Source organism: Ranitomeya imitator, chromosome 8 (genome assembly GCF_032444005.1).
Source record: "Ranitomeya imitator isolate aRanImi1 chromosome 8, aRanImi1.pri, whole genome shotgun sequence".
Taxonomy (NCBI): Eukaryota; Metazoa; Chordata; class Amphibia; order Anura; family Dendrobatidae; genus Ranitomeya; species Ranitomeya imitator.
The window spans coordinates 163722923-163744219 of NC_091289.1; the positions used below are offsets into that span (position 1 = coordinate 163722923).

Consider the following 21297-nt stretch of genomic DNA (forward strand, 5'->3'; position numbering starts at 1 on the left):
AATAAGGTGCTGGATATACCTAATAATGTTGATATATACACTTATGTGACTCCCCAGACCGACCCCTATCCCTATGTGTCATGTGGCATAGTTAATAGGGACACCATATCACAACAAAGTTCATGGGGCTGACATGAGGGCCAAAACAGTGCCAATCCGGTCAATAAGCAGACAGAAGGACCTACCAGTATACCTAGTCTAAGGGGTAAGCCCCCATGCACTCAGTGGTGCTGACCCTGCCGACACAGTAAATAGCAAGTAACACATAACACAAACGCCAGCATGGGAGCAGAGGCTTACCAAATAACAGGGCAGCAGGGCAGGGTGGAGAGATAGTCGGGAAGTGGTCCCCGACGCGCGTTTCGCGGCCTCAAAACCGCCGCTTTCTCAAGGGGATCTGGGGAGTCACATAAGTGTATATATCGACATTATTAGGTATATCCAGCACCTTATTTTTTCTTCCCTCCTCTACATTTCCCAGGTGGGAAAGAGGAAAAAAATAGGGGGGGGAGGGGGTAAGCAGGGGCCTGACATGTACATCTATGTCGGGTAGTTATTTCAGGGTGGGGGAGTAGGGGTATGGGGGCTATGTCTTCAGCATTTCCTTGATTTTCATCTTTGTCTATGTTACTTTATGATATACTTATTTGAAATTATACGGTATTTTTTAACCTTTGAATAAAGTTTATTGAAATTGTTCATCGATGCTCAGTTGTTCCTCCTGTCATTATGATATGCTTTGAGCAGATTTGGTGAGTCCGGAGTTTATTGGCGGTATTTTCGCCAGAACCCGTTGCCTCACAGTATGTATTTGGGATTGTTGTTCTTCAAGTAGTGGTACAGGAAGAAGTCGGTATCATTCAAGAAAAACATGATTTTCATGCAGGACAATGCTCCATCACATGCCTCCAACTACTCCACAGTGTGGCTGGCCAGTAAAGGTCTCAAAGAAGAAAAAATAATGACATGGCCCCCTTGTTCACCTGATCTGAACTCCATAGAGAGCCTGTGGTTCCTCATAAAATGTGAGATCTACAGGGAGGGAAGACAGTCCACCTCTCAGAACAGTGTCTGGGAGGCTGTGGTGGCTGCTGCACGCAATGTTCATCGTAACAGATAAAGCAACTGACAGAATCTATGGATGGAAGGCTGCTGAGTGTCATCATAAAGAAAGGTGGCTATATTGGTCACTAGTTTTTTTGGGTTTTGTTTTTGCATGTAAGAAATGTTTATTTCTAAATTTTGTGCAGTTATATTTGTTTACCTGGTGAAAATAAACAAGTGAGATGGGGATATATTTGGTTTTTATTAAGTTGCCTAATAATTCTGCACAGTAATAGTTACCTGCACAAACAGATATCCTTCTGGATAGCCAAATCTAAAAAAAAAACACTCCAACTTCCAAAAATATTAACCTTTGATATTTATGAGTCTTTTGGGTTGATTGAGAACATAGTTGTTGATCAATAATAAAAATAATCCTCTAAAATACAACTTGCCTAATAATTCTGCACACAGTGTAGTCTCATAGTGAATGAATGGGGCCACTCTGATTAGCATAAAACTGCCCATTCTATCAGTGAGGTCCCAGTGGTCAACAATGTCACGTGATCTTTGGGAGAGGGAGTGCAGACACCGCAGTTCTTTCACTGATAAAGTTAAATGATTTTTCATTCTACAATTAACTCCACTTAATTAATTTGGTTCTTAGTTTTAGAAAAGAGCACTGATGTGTAAGAGACAAATCTGAGCCCCTTAGCCATTGGACCTTTATTGTTAAATTCTAATTAGCCGTCCCCAGGAGCTGATTAATAAATAGTGTTTTGAATTAATAAGCTCTGTTTCACCTTCAAGTGTGTGCTCAGCAGTCCTTACACCCTGTAACTAAAAATCAAATTATTACCCCTGGATATAGATCCTTAAACTCTCATTATAGGTAAATATTCAAGTTTGTGCTCACCTGTATATTACACTTTGTGCTTAAGACTGTATTATGAATCAAAGCACATTAGGTGGTTTGCTGATCCTGCCACAATCGTTTGCTACAGCCAACTTTTAGCTAATGTATATGAGAACCTTTATATCCTTTGCAGAATGTAAAGCTTGATTAAAGTGGTAAACAAAGATGAGGGAGGAGAGGTAGGTCAGTGCAGCTCTGGGGAGAGCACGGGTAGGGTGGTAGACAGAGATAAGGGAGGAGAGGTACGACAGTGCAATTCTTTTGAGAGCACTGGTAGAGTGGTAGACACAGATGAGGGAGGAGAGGTAGGTCAGTGCAGCTTTGTGGAGAGCACAGGTAGAGAGGTAGAGATGTGGGAGGAGAGGTAGGTCAGTGCAGCTGTGTGAAGAGCATGGGTAGGAAGGTAGACAAGGGTGGAGAGGTTTAGCAGTGCAGTACTGTGGAGACCATTGTTAGGGTGGTAGACAGATGAGGGAGGAGAGGTACGACAGTGCATTACTGTGGAGAGCACAGGTAGAGAGGTAGAGATGTGGGAGGAGAGGTAGGTCAGTGCAGCTGTGTGAAGAGCATGGGTAGGAAGGTAGACAGATATAAGGGTGGAGAGGTTTAGCAGTGCAGTACTGTGGAGACCATTGTTATGGTGGTAGACAGAGATGAGGGAGGAGAGGTACGACAGTGCATTACTGTGGAGAGCACAGGTAGGGAGGTAGACAGAAATGAGGGAGGAGAGATAGGTCAGTGCAGCTCTGTGGAGACCATAGACAGGGTGGTAGACAGATATAAGGGTGGAGAGGTTTGGCAGTGCAGTACTGTGGAGACCATTGTTATGGTGGTAGACAGAGATGAGGGAGGAGAGGTACAACAGTGCATTACTGTGGAGAGCACAGGTAGGGAGGTAGACAGAGATGAGGGAGGAGAGGTAGGTTGGTGCAGCTCTGTGGAAAGCACGGGTAGGGAGGTAGACAGAGATAAGGTGGAGGGGTAGGTCAGTGCAGCTCTGTGGAGACCATAGACAGGGTGGTAGACAGATATAAGGGTGGAGAGGTTTGGCAGTGCAGTACTGTGGAGACCATTGTTATGGTGGTAGACAGAGATGAGGAAGGAGATGTATGACAATGCAGAATTGTGGAGAGCATGGGTAGGGAGGTAGACAGAAATGAGGGAGGAGAGATAGGTCAGTGCAGCTCTGTGGAGACCATAGACAGGGTGGTAGACAGATATAAGGGTGGAGAGGTTTGGCAGTGCAGTACTGTGGAGACCATTGTTATGGTGGTAGACAGAGATGAGGGAGGAGAGGTACAACAGTGCATTACTGTGGAGAGTACAGGTAGGGAGGTAGACAGAGATGAGGGAGGAGAGGTAGGTTGGTGCAGCTCTGTGGAAAGCACGGGTAGGGAGGTAGACAGAGATAAGGTGGAGGGGTAGGTCAGTGCAGCTCTGTGGAGACCATAGACAGGGTGGTAGACAGATATAAGGGTGGAGAGGTTTGGCAGTGCATTACTGTGGAGACCATTGTTATGGTGGTAGACAGAGATGAGGAAGGAGATGTATGACAATGCAGAATTGTGGAGAGCATGGGTAGTGTAGTAGACAGAGATTAGGGAGGAGAGGTAGGGCAGTGAAGCCTTATGAAGAGCACATGTAGAGGGGTAGACGGAGATGTATGAAGTTTCATGCACATGCTGTGGAAAAAAAATTGCAGTGTAAATTAACCAGCAAATCAGATTTTAACTCTATAGTGTGTCAATCTATGCTGTAGAGATCACAGCAGATTTCACCCTGTGCAGTCCAGCTAATCTGTGTAACCCCATCCCCACTGGAGGCTGCCAATCAGTGGTGTGGGCAAGGTATACACAGCTCAGCATTCATAGCACTGCTACATCTACAGCATAAAATCAAAACTGCACTAAGCAGTCCAGTAAGTGACACATCGCAGGAATCAAGTCTCTGCCCTACATTATGCTCCTCTCAGATTCCATAGCAAAACCTGCTGACATATTCCTCTTATTTTTTTTTACCTACAAATCTTAATTTTTACATTTAATATGTAATCAGTGAATCCAACCTAGCTTAAAATGATGTAGAAAATACTATACTGTAGATTGTTAATATGAAGACTAAGTACAGTAAGTACATTTTTCCCATGTATAAGATGAATAATACGAATGGCTTTGTTTTTTTACCCTTCTAGTTGGTGAACACGAGCAGCTTCAATATGAGTTTCCTGAAGCTTTTCCGAGCTGCTCGACTCATTAAGCTTCTCCGTCAGGGTTATACAATCCGGATCTTATTATGGACTTTTGTGCAGTCTTTCAAGGTAACTATTCTTATTACTACATGTCTGTAGTCAGTAGAAACTAGAAGAGATCCAGTAATATTAAAAGTTAAATATTTATTAATAATTCATTTGAAATATCATCAAAAAACAAATTAAAACAAGCAGAAAAATGTGGCACAAAGAGAGACGCCACTGAAGGTAACAAAAAACAGTAAATACATGGTCATGTACCAGATACATCAAAACAATAGGCAGTAAGTATAAAAATATATTTTAATATTCCTGGATCTCTTCTAGTTTCTACTGGCTACAGTAATTAGAAATTGGCTTGTATTGTTGATTTGAAGTGCCAGTCCTACATGTATTCTGGACTTTGTTGTGTTAATTTATGGCTACATGTGCCTATGTGTGGCTTCATTTTTGTACTATAATATCCCAAAGTATAATTGGGTTTAAAAATTAACTGGACCCCATGAATTCGTATAACATCCACAATATCTACAGTAGTATCCCATTGATGGACTATAGGGGCTTAGTCACCAAGGCTTTGCTTTCTGGATCTCTTAAATCTACCAGTTCCTTTTCCTCCTCTCGTCATTCTGATGTCTGCAGTCACTCTTTGTGACTACAGAAATACGAATACCCCCCAGCGCATGCACTGTGCACTGCTTAGTTTCGTCAGCTTCTGAGCCTGGACCAGCAGATACGTATGCATGGATACGTATACTCATGGTCACAGCCCGACTAGTGGGCGAGGCATCACTTCATACACTTGTATTGAGGGAGAATGCATCCCGTCTAGAGACGCAGCCGTCCAGTTGGCGTGGCCGACTAGTTGGCGTGGCCTCGCTCAGTACTAATGTATGGAGTAAGGTCACATCCACTAGTCGTGCTGTGGCTGGTAGTATATATAACGCATATGTACCCACTGGTCTCGACTCAGAAACCAGCAAATCTTCGCACTGGGGGGATTCATAAGTCTGTAGTCACACAGAGGTATTGCAGACTTATCATTTTGGACCAAACAACCCCTTTAATATTTTGTTTTTATTTTATTGGAGAAAGGGACATTTTGGCCCTCTTAGGCTCCAGGGCCCAGGTGCAACTGCAGACCCTACACCCACTATAGATATGGGACAATTTTTAGGTACTTTTTACCTACTTCGCATTATGGCCCCAGTTACACCTTTTTATGGTCTTTCGTGTATTCATTGTATAACTTTATCACTTACTTTTTAGGCCCTTCCTTATGTCTGTCTCTTGATTGCCATGCTGTTCTTCATTTATGCTATTATTGGGATGCAGGTGAGTCTATTACCCAGTCACTTGTTGTTTTTCCCTTAAATTCTATGTAATAGTAGCCAACACCTTGAACCAAGCCTATAAAGAAGTATCGATTTATGTATTTAGGTGTTTGGAAACATCCATCAAGAAGAGAACAGCCATATCAACAGACACAACAACTTCCGGAGCTTCTTCAGTTCCCTTATGCTCCTTTTCAGGTTGGTATGATCATAAGATAGTAGTTATTATTATTTATTATAGCGCCATTTATTCCATGGTGCTTTACATGTGAGGAGGGGTATACATAATAAAGAACAAGTACAATAATCTTAATCAATACAAGTCATGACTGGTAAATGAGGAGAGAGGACCCTGCCCGTGAGGGTTCACAATCTACAAGGGATGGGTGAGGATACAGTAGGTGAGGGTAGAGCTGGTCTTGCAGTGGTTTGGTCTATTGGTGGTTACTGTAGGTTGTAGGCTTGTCGGAAGAGGTAACATAGTAACATAGTAACATAGTTAGTAAGGCCGAAAAAAGACATTTGTCCATCCAGTTCAGCCTATATTCCATCATAATAAATACCCAGATCTACGTCCTTCTACAGAACCTAATAATTGTATGATACAATATTGTTCTGCTCCAGGAAGACATCCAGGCCTCTCTTGAACCCCTCGACTGAGTTCGCCATCACCACCTCCTCAGGCAAGCAATTCCAGATTCTCACTGCCCTAACAGTAAAGAATCCTCTTCTATGTTGGTGGAAAAACCTTCTCTCCTCCAGACGCAAAGAATGCCCCCTTGTGCCCGTCACCTTCCTTGGTATAAACAGATCCTCAGCGAGATATTTGTATTGTCCCCTTATATACTTATACATGGTTATTAGATCGCCCCTCAGTCGTCTTTTTTCTAGACTAAATAATCCTAATTTCGCTAATCTATCTGGGTATTGTAGTTCTCCCATCCCCTTTATTAATTTTGTTGCCCTCCTTTGTACTCTCTCTAGTTCCATTATATCCTTCCTGAGCACCGGTGCCCAAAACTGGACACAGTACTCCATGTGCGGTCTAACTAGGGATTTGTACAGAGGCAGTATAATGCTCTCATCATGTGTATCCAGACCTCTTTTAATGCACCCCATGATCCTGTTTGCCTTGGCAGCTGCTGCCTGGCACTGGCTGCTCCAGGTAAGTTTATCATTAACTAGGATCCCCAAGTCCTTCTCCCTGTCAGATTTACCCAGTGGTTTCCCGTTCAGTGTGTAATGGTGATATTGATTCCCTCTTCCCATGTGTATAACCTTACATTTATCATTGTTAAACCTCATCTGCCACCTTTCAGCCCAAGTTTCCAACTTATCCAGATCCATCTGTAGCAGAATACTATCTTCTCTTGTATTAACTGCTTTACATAGTTTTGTATCATCTGCAAATATCGATATTTTACTGTGTAAACCTTCTACCAGATCATTAATGAATATGTTGAAGAGAACAGGTCCCAATACTGACCCCTGCGGTACCCCACTGGTCACAGCGACCCAGTTAGAGACTATACCATTTATAACCACCCTCTGCTTTCTATCACTAAGCCAGTTACTAACCCATTTACACACATTTTCCCCCAGACCAAGCATTCTCATTTTGTGTACCAACCTCTTGTGCGGCACGGTATCAAACGCTTTGGAAAAATCGAGATATACCACGTCCAATGACTCACCGTGGTCCAGTCTATAGCTTACCTCTTCATAAAAACTGATTAGATTGGTTTGACAGGAGCAATTTCTCATAAACCCATGCTGATATGGAGTTAAACAGTTATTCTCATTGAGATAATCCAGAATAACATCCCTCAGAAACCCTTCAAATATTTTACCAACAATAGAGGTTAGACTTACTGGCCTATAATTTCCAGGTTCACTTTTAGAGCCCTTTTTGAATATTGGCACCACATTTGCTATGCGCCAGTCCTGCGGAACAGACCCTGTCGCTATAGAGTCACTAAAAATAAGAAATAATGGTTTATCTATTACATTACTTAGTTCTCTTAGTACTCGTGGGTGTATGCCATCCGGACCCGGAGATTTATCTATTTTAATCTTATTTAGCCGGTTTCGCACCTCTTCTTGGGTTAGATTGGTGACCCTTAATATAGGGTTTTCATTGTTTCTTGGGATTTCACCTAGCATTTCATTTTCCACCGTGAATACCGTGGAGAAGAAGGTGTTTAATATGTTAGCTTTTTCCTCGTCATCTACAACCATTCTTTCCTCACTATTTTTTAAGGGGCCTACATTTTCAGTTTTTATTCTTTTACTATTGATATAGTTGAAGAACAGTTTGGGATTAGTTTTACTCTCCTTAGCAATGTGCTTCTCTGTTTCCTTTTTGGCAGCTTTAATTAGTTTTTTAGATAAAGTATTTTTCTCCCTATAGTTTTTTAGAGCTTCAATGGTGCCATCCTGCTTTAGTAGTGCAAATGCTTTCTTTTTACTGTTAATTGCCTGTCTTACTTCTTTGTTTAGCCACATTGGGTTTTTCCTATTTCTAGTCCTTTTATTCCCACAAGGTATAAACCGCTTACACTGCCTATTTAGGATGTTCTTAAACATTTCCCATTTATTATCTGTATTCTCATTTCTGAGGATATTGTCCCAGTCTACCAGATTAAGGGCATCTCTAAGCTGTTCAAACTTTGCCTTCCTAAAGTTCAATGTTTTTGTGACTCCCTGACAAGTCCCCCTAGTGAAAGACAGGTGAAACTGCACAATATTGTGGTCGCTATTTCCTAAATGCCCAACCACCTGCAGATTTGTTATTCTGTCAGGTCTATTAGATAGTATTAGGTCTAAAAGTGCTGCTCCTCTGGTTGGATTCTGCACCAATTGTGAAAGATAATTTTTCTTGGTTATTAGCAGAAACCTGTTGCCTTTATGGGTTTCACAGGTTTCTGTTTCCCAGTTAATATCCGGGTAGTTAAAGTCCCCCATAACCAGGACCTCATTATGGGTTGCAGCTTCATCTATCTGCTTTAGAAGTAGACTTTCCATGGTTTCTGTTATATTTGGGGGTTTGTAACAGACCCCAATGAGAATTTTGTTACCATTTTTCCCTCCATGAATTTCGACCCATATGGACTCGACATCCTCATTCCCTTCGCTAATATCCTCCCTTAAAGTGGACTTTAGACAAGACTTTACATAGAGACAAACCCCTCCTCCTCTCCGATTTTTACGATCCTTTCTAAACAGACTGTAACCCTGTAAGTTAACTGCCCAGTCATAGCTTTCATCTAACCATGTCTCGGTTATTCCCACTATGTCAAAGTTACCTGTAGATATTTCTGCTTCTAGTTCTTCCATCTTGTTTGTCAGGCTTCTGGCGTTTGCGAGCATGCAGTTTAGAGGATTTTGTTTTGTTCCAATCTCCTCACTGTGGATTGTTTTAGAAATGTTCTTACCTCCCTTCTGAGTATGTTTTCCTGGGTCGTCTTTGTTCGAGTCTAATGTTTTTCTTCCCGTCCCCTCTTCTTCTAGTTTAGGTCGGTCTTCAGGTTCTTTTTAAAGGTTTCCATGGTAGATGAGAGTCTGATGTGTTGGTTGGTGTAGAGAGTTCCAGAGTATGGAGGATGCATGGGAGAAATCTTGTATACGATTGTGGGAAGAGGAGATAAGAGGGGAGTAGAAAAGGAGATCTTGTGAGGATCGGAGGTTTGGAGGAGACAGATTGTGGATGGCTTTGTATGCCATGGTTAGGGTTTGAATTGGAGTTGTTGAGTAATAGGGAGCCAGTGCAGAGATTGACAGAGGGGAGAGGCTGGGGAATAGTGGGGGACAGGTGGATTAGTCAGGCAGCAGAGTTTAGAATAGATTGGAGGGGTGAGAGAGTGTTAGAGGGGAGGCCACAGAGCAGGAGGTTGCAGTAGTCAAAGCGGGAAATGATGAAGGCGTGGACTAGGGTTTTTGAAGACTCTTGGTTTAGGAATGTACGGATCCGGGAAATATTTTTGAGTTGAAGTCGGCAGAGAGTGGAAAGGTCTTGGATATGTGGTTTGAAGGAGAGATCAGTGTCGAGGAGTACCCCGATGCAGCGAGCTTGTGGGACTGGGGAGAGTGGGCAGCCATTTACTTTAATGCATAGGTCTGTTGGGGGGGCCGAGTGAGATGGGGAAAAGATGATGAATTCTGTTTTCTCTATAGTAAGTTTCAGAAATCTAGTGAAGAAGAAGGATGAAATAGTGGAAAGACATTGTGGGATTTTGGTTAGTAGGGTGGTGATATCTGGTTCAGAGATGTAGATCTGTGTGTCGTCGGCATAGAGATGATACTGAAAGCCATGAGATTCTATGAGCTGTCCCAGGCCAAAGGTATAGATGGAGAAGAGCAGAGGCCCCAGGACTGAACCTTGCAGGAATATGACAGAGAGGGGCGAGGTGAGGAGGTGGTGTGCGAGTGGGAGATGCTGAATGTCCGGTCTTTTAGGTACAACAAAATCCAAGATGGAACCAAGTCAGTGATGCCAAGAGATGAGACGGTCTGTAATATTAGGGAATGGTCCACTGTGTCAAAGGCAGAGGACAGGTCCAGGAGGAGAAGGACAGAGTAGTGTCGCTTGGCTTTGGCAGTTAATAGGTCTTTGGTGACTTTAGTTAGGGCAGTTTCAGTGGAATGATGTGGCCGGAAGCCAGATTGAAAGCGGTCAAAGAGGGAACAAGAACAGAGGTGGGAGGACAGTTCAAGGTGGACGTGTTGTTCCAGTAGTTTTGAGGCACACGGGAAAAGTGATATGGGGCAAAAGCTAGATGCAGAGGATGAGTCAAGAGAGGGCTTTTTGAGGATAGGTGTGATTGAGGCATGTTTAAAGCTTGAGGGGAAACACCAGTTGTTAGTGATAGGTTGAAGAAATGGGTTAGGGTTGGGATGAAGACTGTGGTGAGGTTTGGAATGAAGTGGGATGGGATCGGGTCAAGTGCACTGGTGGTGAGATGTGATCTTGAGAGTAGAGTGGATAGTCAATCTTCTGTAATGGTGGAGAAGTTGGTTTTGGAGGAGGAGGGCTGAGCACTTAGGAGGAAGGGCTCTGGGGGTTGTTGACCAAAACTGTCTCTGATGTTATCGATCTTCTGCTTGAAAACTGAGGCAAAGTCTTTGGCCGAGATGAGTGGAGAGGGAGGGGGTGCTGGGGATGGAGGAGAGAATTGAAAGTGTTGTAGTGTTATATAAAGCAGCAGCATCCACATTGTGCAGGGAACTTAGATCTGTGAAAGGGAGGAGGGATTCAGAAAGTGACTGTAGATCTAGGTGTTTAAGATTTCTGCAAGGATGTGCGAGTTTGTGGAGTCGGGATTATGGACAAGGAGTGGAGAGGGAAGAGAATGTGAGTAGGTTGTGGTCAGAAAGAGGGAGAGGTGAGTTAGAGAGGTTGGATAGGGAGCAGAGGTGGGTGAATATGAGGTCCAATATGTGGCCATCTTTGTGAGTGGCTGCAGAAGACCATTGAGTGAGGCCAAAGGCGGAAGTGAGAGATAGAAGTTTAGTGGCAGCTGAGAGGGAAGTGTCAATGGGGATGTTTAAGCCACCCATGATGATAGTGGGGATAGTGGGGATGCCCATGGAAAGGAAATGAAGGAACCAGGTGGTGAAGTGGTCAAAGAAGGTGGTGGCTTGCCCTGAGGGGCGGTAAATGACAACCAGTTGGAGGGGGAGTAGATGCGCACAGAGTGCACCTCAAAGGAAAGGAGGGTAACAGAGGGTGGTAGTGGGATTGGGGTGAAGGAGCAGTTATCTGACAAGAGAAAACCAACTCCTCCACCATGCTTGCTGCGGGGGCAGGGTGTGTGTGAAAGGTGGAATCCACGATACGAGAGTGCAGCAGTAGAGGCTGTGTCAGAGGGTGTGAGCCAGGTTTCGGTGATGGCGAGGAAGGAAAGTTTGTGAGTAAGGAAAAGATCATGGATATAGGAAAGTTTGTTGCAGACAGAGAGAGCGTTGGTACCATTCCTACGGCTTCACATTTTAAAACTATTCTCTAAGCCTCTTGAAAGTACTGGTAGGTGGAAAAATCCGAGTGTGCCACTATTTACCCTCTTTGTCCCCATTATGATAGGCAAATTTTCATTTTTGACCTTTTGTTTTTTTCTTCCACATCTTCCAAGAGCCATAACTATTATATTTTTCCATCAATATAGCAGAATAAGAGGTTGTAGTTTTGAATGACATAATTTCATTTTCCTATACATTGTACTAGAGAACGGGAAAAAATCCAAGTGTCATGAAAAAATGCAATTCTCCTAAAGTTTTTTTTTTATTTTTTATATACATTATGTTGTATAAATCACCTGACAAGTCAGTACCACTACAATGGTGATAAACTTTTAAATTAAAAATAAAATGTGAAATTGGGTTTCTCGCCTCCTGTAAAGTTATTTGTCCATGGAGCATATTTTAATACCCTTTTCTATACCATTTTGGTGTATATGCTACTTGCTGATCACCTTTTATTACATTTTTGAGGGGAGATGTGGCAACTAAAACACAACAATTCTGCTATTGTGATTTTTTGTTTTGTTTTGTGGCATCAACTTTTACAGATACTGAAATACCAGTTTTGTTTATTTTTTTTATTTATTTTTTTTATTTATATATTTATTTTTAAACTGGGAAAAAGAATTTGATTAATTTTTTTTTCTTGTGAATTTTAAGTACATTTTCTTTTACTTTATTTTTGGTCTCCTTAGGGGATTTCAATCTATAGTCATTTGAGTATGTGTTCTATATACTGCAATTGCATTATTATTGCACTATATAGTGAAAATTATGGTTTCCTATGAAACTCAGCCTGTTTCTAGGCTTCAAAAGAGAATAAAGATGGCAACCATGGGGCCATCATCAGGCCCTCTGCTATGATGGCAATCCAGCAGCACCCTCCAATTGTGTCGAAGGTGTGCCAATGGAACAGATAACTCAGCAAATCATGTACTTTAAATGCTTCTGTCAAAGATTGACTATACAGGCTGGGCCATATATGGGGATACACTTGGTTGGGCCACATATATGGATACACCTAAATAAAATGGGAATGGTTGGTGATATCAACTTCCTGTTTGTGACACATTAGTATATGGGAAGGGGGAAACTTTTCAAGATGGGTGCTGACCATGGCGGCCATTTTGAAGTCAGCCATTTTTTAATGCAACTTTATAAATGGCCCACCCAGGTGTATCCGTGTATCCATATAAATGGCCCACCCTGTACATTCGATAAATGTTTCTTTGTACTACAGAAGAGTTATTCAGGATAAAAATTCCAACACTAGATATGTCACCATAATCGGGGAAAGGTGACTAGATCCTAGAAAAAAAATACAAGATTCCCAAAATAGTATACACAAATTTATTACATATATTCAATACATAAAGAATGGAAACACTAAGACAAAAGGTGCCTCACTTAAAGCAATGCAGTGAATGCCTATAAATTAATATAAATGAACCACAGCAACACAGTGCAACAACTGAAATTGTGCCTGTTAACCAATGCTGGATACTCAATTTCTCAGTAGGTATGCATGTTATGTGGTGCAGTTTATATATAAAAATGGCATTACCTCTAAAGTGAACCTTGTACCGGCTGCAGAGATAGTAATATAGACACCACGCCCTGTCACCTCAACGCGCGTTTCGCTTAGCTCTTTCTGGGGGCGTGACAAAATCCAGGAAGGTAAACCTGACAAGGACTCTAGACTGAAGCATAGGTTCACAATGACTCTAAATATACTGCCAGAGGTACAATGGATGGTTTAGAGCAAAGGATATCCATGTGTGTGAATGGTCTAGTCACAGTACAGACTTAAAACCATTGAAAGTTTGTGACAAGACTTGAAAATTGCTGTTCACAGACATCTCCATCCAATCTTACTGAGCCAGAGCTAATGTATAAAGAAGAATGGGAAAAATGTCACCTCCAAATGTGCAAAGCTGGTAGAGACATACTCCAAAAGACTAGAAGCAGTTATTGCATGAAAAGGTGGTCCTACATAGAATTGACTAAGGGGGGCTGCATACAAATGCACGTCACAATTTTCGAATTTATATTTTTAAAATATTTAGAAAATCATATATCATATCCTTAAGGCCGGTTTCACATTTGCAGTTGTGTCCGCAGCGTTTCTTCCGCAATAATCCGCGTGCATTGTGTTTTCCTATATTTAACATTAGGGATGCATGTGTCTGCGATCGGTTGCGTTTTGCTGCGTTTGACGACGCATGCGTCATTTCGTCGTCTGCAGTTTGGCGCGGTAAACGCAGCATGTAGTAATTTTAGGGGCGTCAATTTGCTGCCTAGAAACGTATGCGGTTGTTCGCGCAAGGAATGCGGCAAAAAAGCATTACTGTCTATGGGAACGCATGCGTACACATGTCTTTGCGTACGCATGCGTTTGATGTGCTTGCGCTCTTCGGACTGCGCATGTCCAGGAACTGATTATGACATGCCCATTAAAGACACACCCTCCTGGAAATACCAAACGCATGCGCATAAAAAGCGCAAACACATGTAAAACGCATGCAAACGCTGCGTTTTTTTACCATCATGTGTAAGCTGATAATAAACGCTGCGTTACCAGATGTTTGCATGCGTTTGTGCATGTGTTTGCGGTTGCGGACGATACGCTGCGGACTTAACCGCAAATGTGAAACTAGCCTAACACTTTACAAATACTTGCTGCTTTGTGTTGGTATAGCACATAAAATACATTTAAGTTTGTGGGTGTAACGTGACAAAATATGTAAAAGTTTACACGGTATAAATACATTTTCAAGTCACTGTAAGATGTAAGTGAAAGTGCAAGTGCAATACTCATAAGGGAAAATCATACAAAATAGTAAATGAAACACCTTAATAAAAACCCTGCATAAGGAAGTGATTGTTCATTTCCCAGCCACGCACCCCAACAACCGTTTTGCGAAACTTTCCACATAACCTTTGAATTGGAAATTAAGAGATTTTGATTGCTGTAGTAGGAAGGCTCACATTAATTGTAATAATGCGCAGCTTACTAGCAGAATACAGAGCTACATCTGGATATAGATGGGTTTTTTCAGGTTAATATAAATGCCGAGCTGCATGTATGGGTTTTTATCTCAGTAGGGTTTGCCCTTCTTGTTTAATTACAATATATCTTAGTTTTTATAATAAAAGTTATGTGTTATTTTACATCCATTAAAAACATCTAGTTTGTGGATTACTAAGGGGCACAGATTAGTTCAGTGTTTTTTTTTAGGGCCCTGAAATAGTAAATATATTGGTTCATGCACTGATACCCGATGTGTGACATATAATTGGCTCAATTGGTGATGTGGGTTCTCGAAGTTGTAGGTCAGGGTGAGCAACAGGAACCGAAGGCCATGGCACAGCAGACAGGACTTACCAAACAGGCAAGTAAATCTCTGTGGCCCAGGACAGCTGGATATGCATGGTAGCAGGCAGACAAACAGGTCAGGTTACCCCAGAAGACACAGAGCAAGGAATGTGGAAATACACAAGAACTGTGAAATCAGGACTTGCAGCAATCAAATGGTTAATGACCAAATCATTAGAATGATGGTCAAGGGCAAAGATGTATGCAATTAGCAAGTGAAAGGTTAACTGAAAATAGTAGCGATAAACAAGCAAACTTGATACTTGCTTGTAGAAAAGACTGCAGACTATTGCAGCAACATTGTGATGTCAACAGGAGAGAAGAGTTTGTTATCCTTACAGCAGATAAATGGTTAACCACTGAACTGAGCCTGGAGATAAATGCAGATAGATGATAATAAACAAACAAAATGGGTTGTAAATAACAGTCAGCAGAATGCAATGCATATGCAAAATTAAGCAACTTTTTATATATGGATTTGACAAAAAAAAGTGATCATAATCACCTTGACTACATCCCCATCAAGAGAAACAATGAAAGTTATCCATGTGCTCTTTTATTCATTTTTCAGTAGGGAGATGGAAAAGTGGAGTACGGTAAATGAGTAATAATAAACGCATACCAATTCACAGCCCTGGTTTCATAATTCTGTAATTAACCTCTTTAACTGATATTTTGATGGTAGGAGTGCTACAGGAGAAGCCTGGCAGGAGATCATGTTATCATGCCTTGGTGATAAGCGCTGTGAAAAAGATACCAGCGTGGCCACTGGACACAATGAGAATGAACGTTGCGGCACTGACTTGGCCTATGTCTATTTTGTTTCCTTCATCTTCTTTTGCTCATTTCTGGTAAGTTTCCTCTGATATTGCTTTCATTATTTTTTTTTACAATCCTTTTTATAGCATTTGGCTCTTTTTTCTGTAGCATTAGATCACAGAATCATATTATGGAGGCCCCTAGCCCACCTCTACGACACAGATCACATCTGACGCTCTTTGAGAAGCACATATGGGAAAGATGGCCACTGGCCATATGGGCATGTTACCTTCTTAACTAAAGTCTATGGTACTTATGAAGACAACAGCGCCAATAAAACGACATAGGCTTCAATGGAGAGAGGCAAAAGTACGCATGCTCTATCCCTTATCTGAGCAGTACCGACTACCCAAATAAGTAGCTTCCTTACACCCCTTGGATAATCTGTTCTCCACAACGGGTTGTTGTGTTTCAGCAAACAAGTCAAATACAGAGGCAGCTGTTAGGCTATGTGCACACGTTGTGGATTTTGCTGCGGATCCGCAGCGGTTTTGACGCTGCGGATTCGCAGCTGTTTTCCATGAGTTTACAGTACCATGTAAACCTATGGAAAACAAAATCCGCAGTGCACTTGCTGCGGAAAAAAACGCGTGGAAACGCTGCGTTGTTTATTCCGCAGCATGTCAATTCTTTGTGCGGATTCTGCAGCGGTTTACACTTGCTCCATTATAGGAATCCGCAGGTACAAAACCACAGGTGGAATTCGCACAAAAACCGCATAAAATCCACGGTAAATCCGTAGTAAATCTGCAGGTAAAACGCAGTGCTTTTTACCTGCGGATTACTCAAAACAGGTGCGGAAAAATCCGCAGAGGTTCCATCTACGTACGCACATACCCTTAAGGTTTTTTTAGCAATTGTTCCAATCTCCCAAATACTTTACAATCAGTTGTATGTTTATCTGAAATTATATTCAGCGTTAGACCCGCACAACCAATGACACATGAGCGAGTCTGATAATGGTAATTCTGTGTTGCATCAGTTCTTAGTTGCTGCTGCTTTTAAAAGTACGGTATTTGACAGCCAACTTCAAATTATGGGGCTATTTTGTACAGCACTAAAAGTAAAGTAGACTGGCTCTTACCAGGATTATTCACACGCCTATTGCTTCTTACACATAATATGTACTTACATTTTGTCAGACGCAAACACTTAAGTTAACAGACTTGTGCTTCTTAAATGCTTTCCATATATTGTAGATGAATATCTGATCTTATATTAAATGTGGAACATATTCTATACTAAGAATATGTAAATTCAAGTTTACAGCTTTTTCTTGCATGTTGATGACTATACATGCTATACATAACATGATGGCTTTCTTAAATAAGTTCTGTCGCTTGCTCAAAAATTTTAATTAAATGCCTTGGAGAAATCCATAAGCTACCCTGATTCTGCCGCTCTTTTCCGTTTTTTGCTGCGTCACTCTGTTGCAGAGATATTGACATTTGTTGTTTTTGAAGCTCAGTATGTGAAACCTCTGCTCATTATACAACTGTGTGTTTTTTACTTCTTTTCTGGGGGAGCACTTTCACCCCTTCCATCTGAATGAGCAGTCGAGCAGCCTCAAAGCTGTGATTGGCAGTGTCTGAAGGGAGGGATGAAAGCACATGCTCCCAGAAATGCCCAGTTAAACTATAAGCAGAGATTTCACATACTGCTCTTAAAAAGAAGATAATGTGAATATCTCTGCAATGGAGCGACGCTGCTCAAACTGGAAAAAAAGTGGAAGAGTCAGGGGAGTTCAAGAAATATTAAAAGGTATTTACCTAAATTTTAAGCAAGTGAAATGTCCTCATTATAGGGCTTTGTGGGAAATTAAGAAATATGACTACTTTCTTCCAAAAAAATAACACTACTCTGGTATTTTTAGTTAGCTGTTATTGCACTTTCAGACAATCCCCTGAAAAATCATTCCAAAGTGCCAGCCTCCAGGTTTCTCCCTTCTGTCTAATTTTCTGTTCTCTGCCTGTTGTTAAGTATAATCCATCTCTATCAGCTAAGACACCAAGATGGATTGCAGGAAGGGGGTTGACTTTATTTCTCTGCTCCTGTTTTTCTGTCTATTATAATGCATACAGGCAAAATAGAGAGCTGAGCTTTCAATTCAAGAGAGGCAACCCATAGAGCAATAGCAGGTGTAATGCATTCTGGGAAGTGGAGAAAGGAAGTTCCTGTACCTATTGTGATGGCAGAGAGCTGATGAAGAGAAACCAACCCAGTGTTGGTGGTTATCGGAAAAAAGAATTCAGTTGCGCTTTTTCTTATCTCATATAAACCCTTTCAACTGCATTTGTACTAAACAGAAGATGTATACAAAATGATCATCTGATAAATACAAACAGAAGATCAATAAAAATCATATATGGCATTGAATAATGTGAGCACATACTATTCTAGGAATATGGTACAATTTTGGAAGTACTGTAAGAAGAGCAAGGTGTAAGAAGTGAAGCATGAAGATTCCTTGCAATACATGCCAGGCAAAGCACACAATAGTATGCCCAGAGGAAGGCCTCGTAGGGCGAAACGGGACACAAGGATTTCCGCTGTAATTTCCTGTGCCATATAAATTAAAACCAAAGATTGGGAAGAATTACATAGATTAGACTAATACATGTAAAACCCTTTCATGTTTTATACTAATTAGGCCTCTAAGGTTTATGGCAGCAGTTTTGTCAGCTGTACAGTCCTCGCTTCACTTTATTACATTGAGGTTGACAGACATCAGTCCAGAAAAGTGTCTTACTTAAATAATATTTTCCCAAAAAACAGAACACCTTCTAATATTCAATTATTTAATAAGGAATTGAGGAAGTTCACATCTGTGAAATAATTAAAGATGATTCTTCATTAAATATTTATTTTAACAAACAATTACGGTAGTATTGCACATCAGCTATTGTCGAAAGAAAGAAGTATGGTTATACATCTAATCCTGGAAGTATAGAATGTCTGACTTATCTTTAGAAATATGTAAATACCAAACAATGAAAACATAACAAATCATCAAAAGCCTATAAGGGTATGTGCACACGTTGCGGAAAGGTGTGCGGATTTTTCCGCACTGATTTTGGTAAATCCGCAGGAAATCCGCACAGCGGATTTACTGAGGAATTACTGCGGATTTACCAAGTTTTTTTCGCGTTTTTTGTGCAGATTCCACCTGCGGTTTTAAACCTGCGGATTCTTATTGAGGAGCACGTATAAACCACTGCGGAATCCGCAAAAGAATTGACATGCTGCGGAATAAACAACGCTACAGTTCCGCGCCGTTTTTTCTGCAGCATGTGCACTGCGGATTTTGTTTTCCATAGGTTTACATGGTGCTGTAAACTCATGGAAAACTGCTGCGAATCTGCAGCGGCCAATCCGCAGTGTGTGCACATAGCCTAAAGGCTTTCAAAAATAAAAACAAAATCACAAATTACTCCAGCATCCAAAATAGGAAAAACATTTCAAAATTACACAAAGGCTATAACTTTATAGATATCGAAATTATTTAAAAAAACAGACACTCAAAGACATAATTAAATAATAGGAAGAGAAACAAAGATATATAAATATAAAATGTAATACAGATAAAGTAATAGGTTTATATAGCATTATCCAGGAAGACCAAAAACATAATCAGGCAGACAATTCAACATTAATAAATATAGTTCATAGTTAATAATATTTTTTTTTTTAATTTTCAATAATGAAATCCCATTAATTATTAAATAATATATTGCAACAAAACTCTATTAAATAATAGAAGGCTCAGCCAAAAAAAAGGATAATAAATATGTACCAAGATATATCTGAGTGGGCAACCATGATATTGTTAAAACTTAATAAACAAATGCAAATGGTCATGTTAACAGGTCAAACAGGTAGACTAAAGCCCAAAGTCTAATAATAAAATATCTGACTGAACATATATGAAATTAGTAAAGCAAAAGTAAACAAATCCAGACTTGCAGTCATTTTGAACAGTTTCGTCTTGTTAAAGAGCAGTTCAGTATATTTAGTGCAGACAGAATTCAGTACAGTACATGTAGTACAGGTAGAGAACAATACAATACATGTAAGATAGGAAAAGAGCAGTACAGCACATGTACAGGTAGAGAGCAGTAGAGAGGATATAGTAGAGATAGAGAGCAGTACAGCACATGTAATACAGATATAAAGCAATAGAAAACATGTAGTATATATAGAGGTATATATAGAGAACAGTACGGCACATGTAATACAGATATAGAGCAGTAGAGAACATGTAGTAGAGATAGAAAGCAGTACGGCACATGTAATACAGATATAGAGCAATAGAGAACATGTAGTAGAGATAGAGAGCAGTACAGCACATGTAATACAGATATAAAGCAATAGAGAACATGTAGTAGAGATAGAGAGCAGTACAGCACATGTAATACAGATATAAAGCAATAGAGAACATGTAGTAGAGATAGAGAGCAGTACAGCACATGTAATACAGATATATAGCAATAGAGAACATGTAGTATATATAGAGAGCAGTACGGCACATGTAATACAGATATAGAGCAATAGAGAACATGTAGTAGAGATAGAGAGCAGTACGGCACATGTAATACAGATACAGAGCAGTAGAGAACATGTAGTAGAGATAGAGAGCAGTACGGCACATGTAATACAGATATAGAGAACATGTAGTAGAGATAGAGAGCAGTACAGCACATGTAATACAAATATAGAGCAGTAGAGAACATGTAGTATATATAGAGAGCAGTACGGCACATGTAATACAGATATAGAGCAATAGAGAACATGTAGTAGAGATAGAGAGCAGTACAGCACATGTAATACAGATATAGAGCAATAGAGAACATGTAGTAGAGATAGAGAGCAGTACGGCACATGTAATACAGATATAGAGCAGTAGAGAACATGTAGTAGAGATAGAGAGCAGTACAGCACATGTAATACAGATATAAAGCAATAGAGAACATGTAGTAGAGATAGAGAGCAGTACAGCACATGTAATACAGATATAAAGCAATAGAGAACATGTAGTAGAGATAGAGAGCAGTACAGCACATGTAATACAGATATATAGCAATAGAGAACATGTAGTATATATAGAGAGCAGTACGGCACATGTAATACAGATATAGAGCAATAGAGAACATGTAGTAGAGATAGAGAGCAGTACGGCACATGTAATACAGATACAGAGCAGTAGAGAACATGTAGTAGAGATAGAGAGCAGTACGGCACATGTAATACAGATATAGAGAACATGTAGTAGAGATAGAGAGCAGTACAGCACATGTAATACAAATATAGAGCAGTAGAGAACATGTAGTATATATAGAGAGCAGTACGGCACATGTAATACAGATATAGAGCAATAGAGAACATGTAGTAGAGATAGAGAGCAGTACAGCACATGTAATACAGATATAGAGCAATAGAGAACATGTAGTAGAGATAGAGAGCAGTACAGCACATGTAATACAGATAAAGAGCAATAGAGAACATGTAGTAGAGATAGAGAGCAGTACGGCACATGTAATACAGATAT

At 40.6% G+C, this 21297-nt stretch overlaps 1 protein-coding gene across 1 annotated transcript in view; it reads left to right on the forward strand.

Moving 5' to 3' along the window:
* CACNA1E (calcium voltage-gated channel subunit alpha1 E) overlaps positions 1-21297 on the forward strand; it is a 782868-nt gene that overhangs the window by 720431 nt on the left and 41140 nt on the right. Inside the window, exons 35-38 of the mRNA XM_069737731.1 lie at positions 4152-4277; positions 5478-5543; positions 5649-5740; positions 15619-15784. Coding sequence (XP_069593832.1) covers positions 4152-4277; positions 5478-5543; positions 5649-5740; positions 15619-15784 — 450 coding nt within the window. The remainder of the gene's footprint in view (positions 1-4151; positions 4278-5477; positions 5544-5648; positions 5741-15618; positions 15785-21297) is intronic.